Source organism: Mus pahari, chromosome 15 (genome assembly GCF_900095145.1).
Source record: "Mus pahari chromosome 15, PAHARI_EIJ_v1.1, whole genome shotgun sequence".
NCBI classification, from domain to species: domain Eukaryota; kingdom Metazoa; phylum Chordata; class Mammalia; order Rodentia; family Muridae; genus Mus; species Mus pahari.
In genome coordinates this window covers 59,408,380-59,423,779 of record NC_034604.1, presented here as the reverse complement: position 1 = coordinate 59,423,779, position 15,400 = coordinate 59,408,380, and the positions used below count along the sequence as shown (strand labels likewise).

Here is a 15,400-nt window from a genome sequence, read left to right as displayed (position 1 = left end):
ATGGATGGGACTAGAAACGGTCCTCCTGAGTGACATAACCCAGACCTCAAAAGACAAATATAAATATAGCATGTTTTCTCTTATATGTGGATGTTGGCTTTTAAGCTTTCAATATGTGAGTTTTTAATCAGAATAATCACAGAGGTTTGGAACCCAGTAAGGAGCCAGGGGAGGTATCCCAAGGAAGGGGAAATCAAGTGTAGTGTTACCGAAAGATAAAAGGAACTGGACACGGTGGGTTAAGTGGGGAGGGTGGCAGAGAGCAAGGTAGAGGAGGAAATATGGGAGGGGCAACTAACACTAAAGATTCTTTTAAAAAAAATATGGAAACCTACTATTGTAGACACTTCCTAAAATGCATACACATATGCAAGAAATTCAAATGGAGTCACTATAAAATAGGAGGGAAAATGCCCCAACTAGACATCTTATGTCACCAAATAAAATCTCCAGTGCCAGGAATGGATTACATCTTGTTGAGTTGTTAGCCAAAGGGGTACCGTGGACATCCCACAAACATCACAGTTCAATGCCAAGGTACTGGTTATTCTCCACAACCTGGTGGTAAGATGTCATCAAACATGGAGAAGATGAGTTGGTGCCCAGCTAAACATTTTGCCCCTGCTGCCTAGCATTCACGGTAGTGGAAGGTGCTCTGCATGCTACCAGAAGACAGAGGTGATCATCAGTATCACCCAGCTACACACACTGTCACCTACAGCAGAGACCTGCCTACAGTAACGCAATAGTGGCACAAATGTCACAGGAGTGACAACCACTTTCTAAAATTAGATTTAAGGTCCATTCTATAAGAGGGAACCTATACCTGATACAGCTAACGTGGCCAAGAACCTGAGACTAGATAGGTCACGGGCTGTAACTTGAATTTTTTTTCAAGCCTTATTTTCAGTGAGGGTTCTTAAACGCTTTAACCTCCTTTTTAGCCCACCACCCAGCAGAGGTAGTGGGAAAGAAAGGATATGGGGAAAGAGGATCTGTTTAGAGAGGGTTCTTTGGAGCAACTCCCCCTCTGGGTTGTCTGGAAATCGGCAACTCAGCGCACAGGTCAGCAGTGTCTCTGGGTGTGAAAAGCACACTCCAGAGCAATCCCCATGCCCAGGAGTAGTTGGCCAGCAGAAAAGAAGCACACTGCTATTTTTGTGGAATTTTCTTTTTTTTGGGGGGGGGGGGGCTTTTGGTCTTAATACTTTTTGTTTGTTTGCTTTGATTTTCATTTTGTTGTTGTTATGATTGGTTTGGGGTTTTTTTAAGAGCAGGAGAGAGAAAGAAAGAAGATGAAGTTGGGTGGGGGGGTGGGGAGGATCTGAGAAGAGTTGGGGGAGGGCAAAACATAATATATGTCTACATAGTGGGGCTGGAGAGATGGCTCAGCAGTTAAGAGCACTGACTGCTCATCCAGAGGACCCAGGTTCAATTCTCAACACCCACGTGGCAGCTCCCACCTGTAACTCAAGTTCTAGGGAATCTGACACCCCCACACAGACATACAGGCAAGCCAATACACAATAAAAATAAACTATTTAGAATTTATATTGTATGAGAAATTTTTAATTAAAAGTTTTAATGAAAATAGAAGGTTTTTTTTTTTTTAAATAAAAATGTTAGCATGTGGAGCTGGAGAAATGGCTTAATGGTTAAGAGCACTGATTACTCTTTCAAAAGATTTGGGTACAGTTCCAAGTACCTGAAAGGCAGCTCACAACCATCTGTCACTCCAGTCCCAGGGGATCTGATACCCTCTACTGATCTCTTCAGGCACTGCACACATGTGGTGCATAGCCATACATGCAGGTCATACACCCATCCATACATGCAGGTCATACACCCATCCATACATGCAGGTCATACACCCATACATACATGCAGGTCATACACCCATCCATACATGCAGGTCATACACCCATACATACAAAACAAAAATAAATAAAAATTTTAAATGATAGCATCATATCATTTATCATATATCATCATACTTAGGTGAATTTATGAATATTTAAAACTTTTGCCTTTTAATCTCTAATACAGTAAACGTCAATAGCTATAGCCACAGAATTTTAAAAGGCTCTTGACTTTGCACTGAAATTTCAGTTTGTACACGTGGCCTGTCAAGGTGTAGGGATTGGGAACGGCAGTCTGGGGACTTCCCCAATCAAATAAGTCTGCCTTGCCTTGACAATTGTGTAGCAACCTTGTCTCAGGCTTCAGTGTTAACCCTCCCCCTCCCTGCCTGCCTGTCCCCATCCCTCTTTCTCTCTCTCCTCCTGTCTCCCTCCCTCCCTCCCTGTCTCCCTCCCTCCCTCCCTGTCTCCCTCCCTTCCTATATCCCCCTCTACCCACACCAACCTCCTCTGCTGTCCTCCCTCAGGCTTATAACCTCAGGACTGCCCCTTCCCCAGGGATACCCCACAGAGCAGTCTCTCCTTGGTACTAGTGCTCTGCTTGTCTGTGAAAAGAAACCTCAGATTCTTTGAGCTCTGAAAAAATTGAGGCAGGTTTCGGCTGAGCACACCCCACGGTTCACACAAGAACTCTTCGCATGCACAAGCAAAGCCAGCTCTACCCTAACAGGAACTGTCTGCTCTTGATCCCAACCTGCAGTCATGCCTTCACAGAAAGCCAGCTGCAGCCTCAGGACCAAGTGCTGCACATCGTGCCTTGGTAAGTGCATTCCTCTCTGAGAACAGGTTAAGACCTATAGAGATCCCAAAAGGAGGCATGATTCTTATGCTGGGAAAGCAGACTCTATAATAAAAGGACGTCCCCGGGGCAAACCCAGTCTCCAAGTTCTGCCATCCTTCCTGCCCCCCTCCCACATTCTTCTTGCCTTTCTATGGCCACTTAGGTAGACACTGCCTTTGGTATCCCCCATCTGTCCTGGTCCCTGGGTCCCCGAGGACGTCATTTCTCTCTGGTGTTTATTCATGGGTACTCTCATCCTTGTCTGCACAATACTCTTGCTCATTTTGTACCAACTGAAGTCTAGTTCCTCAGAAGTTCCATCTCTGGTCTCCGATTAGGGTCACGCTGTCATAGCTCTGCCCTGGCATATAACTAGGTATTTGGGGCATGATGACTGTAACCCCCACCCAGGTCACCATACGATTCAAGAGAGCAGAACCTTCACATTCTCCCTGTGCTATCTACACGGCTAGTGCAGTACCTGGTGCAGGGAGAGTCAGTACACATCTACAGACACACGAAAGAGTAAAGGAATGAACACGCACCTGTGTCCGTGAATGAATAGAAACTTCCAGAAAACGGGTGCTTCAAGTTCCTGGATCAAGTCACTCAGGGAGAAATACCCAGCTACGAAGATGGCTAGCAACTTCAGAGACTGGCTGTGGACCCCCACATCAGTGGGTCAGTGTGGGCATGAGAATGCTTACTCAAAGCCAGGGGCAGCCCTTGTCTAGGAGCTTCTGCTATATTCATGTAAGAGTCATGACTTCAGATATGACCTACAGCAAACAGGAACTCTCACTCAGAGTCCAGTAGTCTGGAAACACAGTCACTCAGGGAATTCCTTGAGAATTTCAAACATACATACATACACACACACACACACACACACACACACACACATACAGATGTGTAAGTCCTAGAACAACCTGCAAATTGCTGGACATCTCTCCTGGGAACCTGGTTCCTAAAAGCTCTTTTGGCAATGCCTCGGCCGCCAGCTGTAGCCAGCAAGTCCGCACCTTGTAAAGATCCGTGTTTTTACTGGAGACATAGGTGTAGTTAATCTCCAGCCATAATGATACCGTGAGATTTTTAATGAACATGGAAGGTAATTGACAATTTCCTCAGGACCAGGAATTACGGTGTGCCTTTGGAATATCACATAATATAGCATAGTATGTTTGTCAGCAAGCATGGAAATGGAGTCTAATTACAAAGCCCTGCCAGCCCACTCTCTTCCTCCTGTCATGAGCAAGATGGATACTAACATGTCTACCAGACACAGGTTCCTTCTGATAGACTGGCTATGCTTGGGTGGGGGATGTTTGTGGAATTCAATTCGGGATGGCTGGGGATATGATGGGCCGGCCAGGCTTGTCTCAGAGTTGATAGCCCCACAGGCACTGCCAAGTCCTCCTTCTTTAAGGCTTCTGAGTGTTCCCAATCAGATGAACACAGTGATCACTAGCATCATGTCTTAGCGCAAACCTCCCTGCCTGGGCACCCGGGCATTTGTATTGGCTACAAAGAGTGAGCTTTCCCGGGCACAGGACATTTCCCACACCTGTGACATCTGTCTGTCAAAGGACATCAAAAAATGCCTTGAGGCCTTACCAAACCTCCATCTCTGTCGTCCCTACTGGAATTGGTCCTGGCCTGACAGACGCACTGTGAAGAGCTCTGAGAGCCTCTGAGCGGCAGAGCCATCCCCACCGGAGCCTTTGGTCATCCATGGAGAAAGTCTGGAAGAATATCCCTGGATTGCACGAACGAGACCCTAAAAAGTACACGCCATAAGGAAACAATGGATAATTTAGGCTACGTTAAAATGTAAAGGTGGGAACTGGAGCAAAGGCTCAGCAGGTGAGAGCACACTGCTCATGCAGAGGACCTGGGCTCAGTTACCGTCACCCACATTGGGCAGATGACAACTGCCTGTAAGTTCAGCTCCCAAGGGTCCAATGTCTGCTGCCTCTAGCCTCTACAGTCACCTGCATCGCATACAAACACACACACACACACACACATACATACATACATACATGCACACATATGCATAATTAAAGGTGTCATGGTGTGTGCCTTTAATCCCAGCACTCAGAAAGCAGAGGCGGGCAGATCACTATGAGTTCAAAGCCAGTCTGGGCTATAGAGCAAGTTTCAGGACAGTCAGGCCTACACAGAGAAACCCTATTTCCAAGAAAAAAAAAATCGTCAAAATATAGAACACTTGGAGGGATGTTTATTTGTTTCTTGAGCTCTATAGCAAAAGCTGACCTGACACTATGTAGCCCAGGCTGGCCTCAAACTTGAAACAATTCTTCTGCTTCAGCTTCCACATTAGGATGACAGGCATGAGCTACAATATGTAAAATATAAAAGTTGCCTATGAAAATCACCATATACTCAGTTGCTACAGACTTGAGAAAGGTATGTGCAACAAAAATCATTAAGGAAAGAATTTGCTTTCAGAAACAGACCCTTCCCAACCATCTGTCCTTCCCCAACCCAGCCCATTATCCCAGCCCCCAACTCCAGCAGGCATTCCCTGTGGCCCTACAGGCCATTCTGACTAGGGAAGCAGGTAGGCTAACTGAAGAGCTTCACTTCTTCCTCATCTCTCCCCCCTCTTCTCCTCCAAATCCACCACCACCCCCCGCCCCAGTTTCATCACCAGCTCTATAGCAGACAACCTCTCCTCTCTAGAGGAAAGAGAAGAAACTCAGGTCAAAGGCACAGAAAATATGTTCAACAGAATCATAGAAGAAAATGTCCCTAACCTGCAGAAGGAGATGCCTATCAAGATATGAGCACACAGAACACCAAACAGACTGACCCAGAAAGAAACTCCACTTGGTACATAATCATCAAAACACTAAATGTACCGAACAAAAATAGAGTATTAAACAGTGTGGGAGGAAAAGAACAATTAACAAATAAATGTAGTCCTGTTAGACTGACACCCAACTTCTCAGTGGAGACTCTAGAAGCCAGAAAATCCTGGACAGATGTCCTAAACTCTAAGAGACCACAGATGCCAGTCCAGACTACTGTCAGGCAAACTTTCAACCACTATAGATGAAGAAAGACACTCCATGATAAAAAGCAAAGGGAATCAGTCCGTGCCTACCACCCCAGCCATGCACAAGGCACTGAAAGGAGAACTTCAGCCTACAGAGGTTAACTATACCCAAGGAAACACAAGAAATAATCTTAGAGCTGCACATCAAAGAAGGGGAAAGGTACGCACACATGTTCACACAGATAGACAACAACAACAAAATATCAGAAACCAACAATTACTGCTCATTAATAATTCTCACATCAATGACCTCTATCCCTCAGTAAAAAGGGAGACAGACTAAAGGAATAGATGAGAAAATGGGATCCATCCTTCTGCTGCTTCAAAGAAGTACACCTTAACGTCAAGGAGAGACACCACCTCAGGGTAAAAAGACAGAAAAAAATTACATTCTACGTAAATGGATCCAAGAAGCAAGCTGGTGTAGCTGTTTCAATATAGGACAAAATAGACCGCAAACCAAAACCAACCAGAAGAGATAGGGAAAGACACTGTTGCATTTCTAAACATTTACGCACCAAACCTAAGGGCACCCAAGTTCATAAGAGAAACACTACTACAGCTAAAATCACATACGGACCCTCCCACAGGGACTGGGGGTAACTTCACACTCCATTCTCACTAATAGACAGATCTTCCAGACAAGAACTAAACAGAGACAAGCTGGTGCTAGGTGATACCATAAGCCAAACGGACCTGTCATATGTTTAGAGAATATTTCATCCAAACACAAAAGAATATATTTTCTTCTCAGCACCTCATGGAACTTTCTTCAAAATTATCCACCTACCGGGACACAAAGCAAGTCTCAAGGGATAAAATAAAATTGGAAATACCACCCTGCATCCCATCTGACCATCACAGACTAAAGCTGGATACTAACAACAAGAACAGCAGCAGCAGCAACAACAACAAGAAGTAAAAGCCTAAAACCTCATGGAAACTGAACACCTCCCTACTGAATGAAAAAGTCAAGACAGAAAATAAGAAAGTAAAGACTTTCTAGAAAAGAATGAAAAGGAAAAGGCAATCTATCCAAACTTACAGGACACAATGAAGGTGGTTCTGAGGCCAGCTCATAGCACTAAGTGCCTACATTCAAACAAATAAACAAACAACAGAGAGATCTCACACTAGCAACTTAAGAGCACACCTGAAAGCTCTAGAAGAAAAAGAAGAAATCTCCCCCAGGAAGGAATAGAGGGCAAGAGATAATCAAACTCAGGACTGAGATCAATGGAACAGAAACAAGCAAACAAAAGATAGGAAGAATCAATGAAACAAAGAAAGTTCATTCTTTGGGGAAATCATTAAGATTGACAAACGTTCTGGGCCGTGGTGGCGCACGCCTCTAATCCTAGCACTTGGGAGGCAGAGGCAGGTGGATTTCTGAGTTCGAGGCCAGCCTGGTCTACAGAGTGAGTTCCAGGACAGACAGGGCTACACAGAGAAACCCTGTCTCAAAACAACAATAACAACAACAACAACAACAAAGATAGACAAAACCCTTATCTAAACTAAGCAAAAGGTGGAGAAAGAATATCCAAATTAACAAAATTAGAAATGAAAAACAGGACATAACAAGAGACACCAAGAAAAATCATAAGGCCACGCTTTAAAAACATATATAACACCAAATTGGAAAATCTAAAAGTAATGGATAATTTTCTCAGCACACACAACCTACCAAAGTTAAATCAAGATAAACGGTTTTAAAAGACCTATAACCTTTAATGAAATAGAACCAGCAAATCTAAATGAAATAGCCAAATAGTGGGGAACAGAGCCACACTAGACATGTCTTGTCACCAAATGAAGCTTGCCGTATTGGCAGTGGGTTACAGTCAATCAAGTTGTTGACCCCAAGGGTCCTATAAACCCCTTTGCTCCCTCGCTTCACCATCAGGGACTCTAATCCGGCGAAACCATCATCCCAATTAAACAGCCTCTCTCATAAATCGCCTCGGTCACGGTGTCTTTTCACAGCATAGGAAATGTTAAACAGAGAGAAGGCAGATTGGACCATTTCTGTCTCCATGCCTGTAGGCTGACTGCACGCAAGGGCAATGAGTCTGCATCGAAGGAAGAGAAGTGTAGTTTTACTAAATACTTTATGCCCTTTGGAAGCGTAAGCAGAAATAAACCATTTGCTCCCCAAATTGCTTTTGGTAATGGTATTTTTTTTTTTTATAGCAACTGAAAGCAAACTAGAACATACATTTGGACCACAAAGGAGTATGGGTAGTATGAATGAGGCAGAAAGTCCTTTTCAGTATGTGGCAACTCTAAACAGACTCTGTAGTCTCAGCAGCAAGCTAGGCCAGCTCACAGATGGTGGTTGCGACGTTGTGGGGATACCATCAGATTCTGGAAGCTGTGGTGGCTTGAAAAGGAATGGCCCCCAAAGACTCGTGTGTTTGAAGGCTTGGTCCATAGGGAGTGGCACTATTAGAAGGTGTGGCCTTGTTGGAGTGGGTGTGGCTTGGCTGGAGGAAGTGTGTCACTGTGTGAAGCAGCCTTTGAGGTCTCAGAATCTCAAGCCAGTTCCTTTCCTGCCGCCTGTCCATTCGGACGTAGAACTCTCAGCTCCTTCTCCAGCACCTTGTCTGCCTGCACGCTGCCATGCTTCCCACCATGACAACAATGGACTGCACCTATGAGCTGTAAGCCAGCCCCAATTACATGTTGTCCTTTCTAAGAGGCGCTGTGGCTGTGGTGTCTCTTCACAGCAATGGAAACCCTGAGACAGAAGTATTGTCCACATCTTACCAATGTTCCTCCATAGATGCTGGGTAGACAGTGATAAAACACAGATTTCAGACCTTAAAAGAACTGGTGGACACATCCACAAATTGATCCTCTACTTTGAAGGTGCTATTCTGTATATTTGTTTTTTTCCATGATGACATAGATTCCAAACACATATAAAACTGAAGAAAATGCATAATGAAGTCCCATAAACCACTGACCAACTTAAAAAACCAGGTACATAGCCCATTTTGTTGATGGAAAGTCCTCTGGGACAATTCTTTCCAGTAGTATTTATAGGCAGAAACCAGATTTTATTATATAATTTTAGCCATAAATACCTCAATTTGTATTTAAAAAATAAAAGTTTTAAGATAAGTATAACCACAATATGACCATTGCAGAAAATGTTAAGCCCTTAATACTGATTTTTAAAAATGTAATGGTCTCGTAAATGTCACATGCTTTAAAATAGTTGTTTTAGGGTTCAAATAATTTCAGATATTCTATAAATTTTCTTTTTCCACATAGAAACAAAATTCAAAAGTAAGTTTCTTTATTCCTCCCTTATGTTTATGAAACTACATTAAGAGAGAGGCTTTTTTTTTTCCTTATCAAAAAGGTCTCACAAAGCTGTGGGAGACACTAGAACTCTGTTCTCGTGGGTCCTATGTCTAGAGCCTTTCACAACTGGAAGCATTTGTCTATTGGGCTGCAGCCCGTGTTGGCAGGTCAGTCATTTCCCGAGGGAGCCCAGCCACATCGGCAGTCACCCCATCGATGCCCCCAGCCCTGAGGCGCTCCTGTGAGGTCTCAAGGTTCCCTGAACCTCTGCTGCACTGTCTTTATATGACAGGGAAGCAGTACCCATTAAATCTCAACAATACAGACACCTAACCAAGACCTCCACAGTGACACCACCTCCCATCTTGAATGGGAAGATCTCACAAAGCCCCACTCCTATGTGAAGGACTATAGGTAATTGAGGACTACAGAGAAAGGGAGAATCTGTGTTCTCAGGAGACTAGTCCAATCCCAAGTGGCCAGCCCTAAAAACATACTCATATGAGCAACACTAAATAGTCTTAGCAGGGTGTACGTGTGTGTGTGTGTGTGTGTGTGTGTGTGTGTTTCTATATATATGTTTGTAATTAAAAACAAAGATGAGGTCATAAAGTCGATAGGGAGTGAAAGGGACACGAGAAGAGTTGGCGAGAGGAAGACCCCTACCCCAACCCCCCCACACACACACACACACAAAATGTAAAATAACTATATTAGAAAGAAAATGCTTGGGGGTTCAGATGCCTGCGAACCCACCAGGGGGCGCTCGAGAACTTGCTGAAGGTCACAGTTGCCTAAAAGCCAGTTTGGCTGTTGTATCACAGGGGAGCCTGAAATGCTCAGGTGAAGTCTGACTTTTCCCTAGTGCCCAGGGATTCTGCCCAGGCCTCGGAAGTTGTGCTTCATTCCCATGCCGCTTGGAAAAGGCCCGGATGAACTCTCAGACGCCTTATTGGAGGATCTCGTGTGTTTAGCCGGCCGCCTGCCTGACAGTGGTTTCCCTTCCATGTTTACTAAACTACAAAGAGAATATGCACAGATGTGAGCACCTTGTAACTCCATTGGTCTTGGGTTTTTGTTTTTGTTTTGTTTTGTCTTGTTTTGTTGTTTATTTATTTGCCAAGTCTGCCTTCCCCTGGCGCTTTTTGTCTTCCCAAACAGTTCACAGTTATACACTGATATACAATGCTAAGAAGAAACTTTCAGAAACAATTCCTGGTTTCACTCCTTCCCCAAGATGAGTGTATGATGAAGTCTCCACCCATATCCTTCCCAGAGGCGGATCATCCCTTGGTCTGACTGTCACAGACTGACAGGACACCTAAGTGCCACAGAGTTTATGTAACCCCGAGTATAGTTAATAACAACCCCAAAGCTTAAGAATATTGATGCTGGTAATTCATACAGCCAAAAAAGACAGCACAAGGGGCTCTCTTTAAGTGAAGAGGGGCCATAGTCCCAAAACATTTATTGCAGTATATTACTTACAAAGTTACACAGTATCTTATAATCATTCTAACCTGAGTTATTTACTATTAGTAGTTGCTTATTTCTTCCTTTGCCTAATTTACAAGTTATACTTTATCATAAGCATAAATGAATACAGAAAAAACAGGACACACAGGGGTTGATAGACTGCAGCTTCAGCCATCCATCCATGGGGGGACTCCTGAGATGCATCCCGAGAAAGTAAGAGGAACATTCTAACTTCCTAGGGATGCTATAACAAAATACTACAACTGAGTGACTTAAAACAACAGAAATGTCTGTCTGTGTCTGTCTGTCTGTCTGTCTGTCTGTCTGTCTGTCTGTCTGACACTTCTAGCAGCCAGATGGTGCGTGTGTGTGTGTGTGTGTGTGTGTGTGTGTGTGTGTGTGGGACCACACTTCTCTAAAGCTCTAAAACAGGCTTCTCACAGCTTCCCAAAGTGTTTGGTCCTTCCTGAGATGGAAGATGGTCGGTCATCTTCATTCTGTGTCTGCATTTCATCACCCCTCTATGTGTGTCTCTTTTTACTAGGACACTGGTCATTCAGCTGGGGTCTCTTCCCTCAGTGACCTCAGTGACCTCAGTGACCCTGGAAATCATTCTCTCTAAAAAGGCAACACTTGGAGGTGCGGGGACTACTGTAGCATGTTGTGGAAAGCTATGTCAAATGACTTTCATGAGAATAACAGCGTTATAAACCACATGAGCTTTAAGACTTAAATTATGATGCCTGTACTACATTAGGTAGCTGCTTAATGTTAAAGTGTCAGCTGAGGCCCCTCAAAGTGTTACAGTGTATCTGAGCAAACACTAGTTGTTGCTGGGTAGCTCCAACACCTGTGTGGCCCAGGTACTTCAGGTGGGAACTAACTCATTAGGGTGGCATAAATGCCAAGCCAACGTGATTGGTTACAGTTCCACAGCTGTTTATTTGGTCTCTTCCCATTGGAGAGTCCGTAGTTATATAAAATTTTGGCTACTGAGGATTGGTTGAGTTTGTTTTGGTTTTCTTTAATATGCAAATCTATTTAAAGTAGTTTATACTACATTTTGTTTGCAAATCACCCAAAGCTAAGGTCGTGTAGGAGAAAGACGGTGACTGTGTGCCTTTTTATGATTTGGGCCTGGCCTCCATTTTAATACTTTAACACTATGGTCAGTTGCTGATACAGAAAATCAAATCCAAGCCAAGAGAAAGATATTATTGTCCAAGTATCAAAAGATTCATTATAGAATTGCTTTTTATAGAGAATGCAGGTTATCTGTCTACATTGTACACAGTAAATGTTCACAAAATCAGATTCCCATTCCAAGAACCACAGTGCTCACTGCCTCTGTTTGTCACCAGCAGAGGGCCCATGGGTATCTCGGGTTTCAGTTGGAATGCTCATGGCCCACAGGCCCCACTTCAGTTCCTGCCATGGTCGCTCGATGAACAGGGTCAGGGCCAGCCCACCGAGGAAGGTCAGCACACAGTGTCCAAAGAAAAGATAGAGCTGGGGACAAAGAGGGCACAGAGAACAGCATATTCCATGATCCCCCCTACCGCCCCCCCCCCCCGCACCATGTTTGGATCTGAGCATATGCTACCCTAACACCATGAAGCAGAGCAGGAAAATAAGGTCCCAAACATTAAAAGAGTTTGCCCTAGACTGAAGCCTGCCCCCCCCCCACGCCCCTTCAGCTAAACCAGAGAGAAAAGCTTTAGAAAAGAACGACACAAAGCCAGCTTCTCACAAAGTCAGCTGCGCTCAAGACGAGCGAGTGGCGGAGCCAGGATAGGACCAAGGGCCAGGCCCTTGCTTACCATGTTGGTGTCTGTGTAGTGAATAAGGGTCTCCTGCAGTCCGTTATAGAGAATGATCACAATGGGGTGTACGAGGTAGCAAGCATAGCTTATGCTGGCCGGGAGACTCCAGATGCCCCAAGAGAGCATGCGTTTCACGGGACCTGACGGGAAGAAGTACAGAGTCACAGAGTCACAGGCCTGCCTCTGGTTCCCTGATGCTATCTGCCACATGGCAGGGAGTCTCTTTTTAAAAGTGTGTGTGTGTGTGTGTGTGTGTGTGTGTGTGTGTGTGTGTACATATGTGCATGTGTCCCTTGGAGGCCAGAAGAAGGTGCTGGACCTCCTGAAGCTAGAGCTGGAGATGGTTGTGAGCTGCCCAACATGGGTGCTAGGACCAAACTTAGGCACATAGGCAGTGTTGACAAACCTGGTCACTTGTCCAGCCCCTCTCTGTCTCTGTCAGCTACCCCCTAGCCTCTTTCTGGCCACCACCCTATTCCAAGGCCTTGCAAGAAGAGAATTCTTTCTTATCTATTGCTGGATGCTAAATATACGGAACATTGTCTGACACAAAAACGAATGCATGAACACACCTATGTGATTATGTGAATGAACCTGGAGACACTCAGACCAGCCCTGGACCACTAGTACCTGGTGGCCCTTTGGTGACTGCTTCCAGGAAGCCTGGAATCCACGTGCTCTGTGGGCAGAGGTGGCGGGGACCACTGTGGCCGAGGCTGGGCGTTTTCATCTCCAGCCTGACTAACTCATCCGGGGAGGCCCCTAGAGTACACAGCTGTCTCACTTCCTCCTGGGCTCTGTTCCAGGGCTTTAAGGATCCAAGGAAGTTTGGAAACAGGCTTTTCTGTTTGGTGCCTGCGTAGTATTTGGTGATGCCTCTTTACCTCATTCAGGCCAAATAGAGAAAGGAAGGAAAATGTCAGGAGTCTGGAACAGATCTGTAATCAGGAGAAAATTCCTTTCTTTCTGTATGTGCCCCTCATTGGCTTGCCCCTCTGCACATCAAAATCCAGCAGCACAAAAGATATTCTCCCTGGTTAAAGAAGGGGTCTTAGTGACTAGGCCTCCCCTCAAATGGACACCAAGGTCTGAGGTGACTGTGACCAGGAGCCTTGTTCTCAGTTACTACATTATAGCATTTTCTCACTATTTTTCAGTTCTTGTCTAGCCTCTAAACTACCTTTCCTGGAGAGGCCTGTACTGGCTGGTTTTGTGTGTCAACTTGACACAAGCTGGAGTTATCACAGAGAAAGGAGCCTCCCTAGAGAAAATGCCTCCATGAGATCCAGCTGTAAGGCATTTTTTCAATTAGTGATCAAGGGGGAAGGGCCCATTGTGGGTGGTGCCATCCCTGGGCTGGTAGTCTTGGGTTCTATAAGAGAGCAAGCCGATCAAGCCAGTGGAAGCAAGCCAGTAAGAAACATCCCTCTATGGCCTTCACATCAGCTCCTGCTTCCTGACCTGCTTGAGTTCCAGTCCTGACTTCCTTTGGTGATGAACAGCGATATGGAAGTATAAGTTGAATAAACCCTTTCCTCCCCAGCTTGCTTCTTGGTCATGATGTTTGTGCAGGCATAGAAACCCTGACTAAGACAAGGTCCAAACCTTTAGTGCATAAACCAACATAAAAACTAAAAATAATATATAAGAGTGATTTTCCCCCCACGGATAGAGACAGACTGCTCTTTCTGGGTTGGTATCAATTACTCATCCCTACTTCTGGGTGCACACCTTGTATTTTAACTTTGTCATCCTCTGGAACAGGGTGTGGGCCCAAGAGCAAAACCACTGGCCCCCTCCTACCTCCATAGCCTTCCTGACAGGCAAAGATGACCCAGCCCACAGCTGCTGCCCACAGGGTTCGATGGAGGGCCTGGTAGATGGCAGCAGCCACGGAAGAGGTTGGAGAGGTATCATCCACTACATACGCCAGGGCAACAACTGCAAACAGGGTCAGCAGAGAGAAAGTCCAGCCCAGTGTAGCCTGCACCTGAGGGGAACAAGAGGCGGTTCACAACTCATGCACCACTGCGTCCTTTGGCACATGCTCCCTGGTACCCTTTCTGTCACTTCAGATCACTATGTGTAAACTTCGGTCACTACAGATTCGACTAAAGGACCAGCTTAAGTAGTAGGCAGGGCTTAGCATCAGTGGGGGTGAAGGGTGTGTGGCTATAACAGGATGAGATGAACTGGGTACGGTGCATAGGTCTGTAATCCTGTTCCTCCAGAGACTGAGGCAGAACTGTGAGTTCAAGGCCAGCTGAGCTATGTAGAGAGAGGTAGAGACCCTACTTATCTAATATAAAATAAAATATTATTTTTAAGCGTTATAATGACCTACTTACTGAGTGACCTGCTGACTGTGCATGTTCAATTGACATTAGGTCATTATGACACTTGGATGTGTGAACTAACATGCTTAGCTCATATTTGCTCCCTACTAATGCACACATACCCCATCTCCCCTCCCTCTGGACACCTTCCCATTCCCAACACTTGCTCTAGTACTCTCTTGCACATCTCATCTTTAATAAGCCTCGATCCATTCAGAGAAAAGCAGGGGGGATTGTGGGTCGAGGGTTTAAGGCCTCGTGGTGATGGAAGAACCCTGTTCCTTGATTGTGGTGACATGTACAAATTTCTACACAGGATAGCAACTCTCAGGACAACACACACGCATACAAAAACATGCAGGGGGACCTGGCAGTCTAAGGTCCATGGGTTGAGTGATGTCGGTTCCTGGGGCACGACAAGACTTCATGGTTCCCTTGGCATGGTACCTGAGGCAAAGCCTGGCAAAAGCACACCTCACACTTGTTGCAATTTCTCACAAATATATAATCAGTCAGAAGGAAGCCCTCTTACCCGACAGTCCCTCCACTCCTGATGTCCCACTCTGTCCTTTAATCAAAGAAGATGCCCCAGTGACAGGGAAGAGGCACCTTGAGGCGTGGGAAGAGAGAGCAACATCCAACTCCAAGAACAGATGTGGGGTTAAGTC

General features: G+C 45.2%; 1 protein-coding gene across 1 annotated transcript in view; it reads right to left on the bottom strand.

The window, feature by feature from the left end:
* Nucleotides 1-11,911: 11,911 nt before the first annotated feature.
* Nucleotides 11,912-15,400, bottom strand: part of LOC110332970 (O-acyltransferase like protein) — a 45,839-nt gene continuing 42,350 nt past the window's right edge. Inside the window, exons 13-15 of the mRNA XM_021214331.1 lie at nt 14,200-14,386; nt 12,394-12,536; nt 11,912-12,082 (exon numbers count right to left, since the gene is read on the bottom strand). Coding sequence (XP_021069990.1) covers nt 11,912-12,082; nt 12,394-12,536; nt 14,200-14,386 — 501 coding nt within the window. The remainder of the gene's footprint in view (nt 12,083-12,393; nt 12,537-14,199; nt 14,387-15,400) is intronic.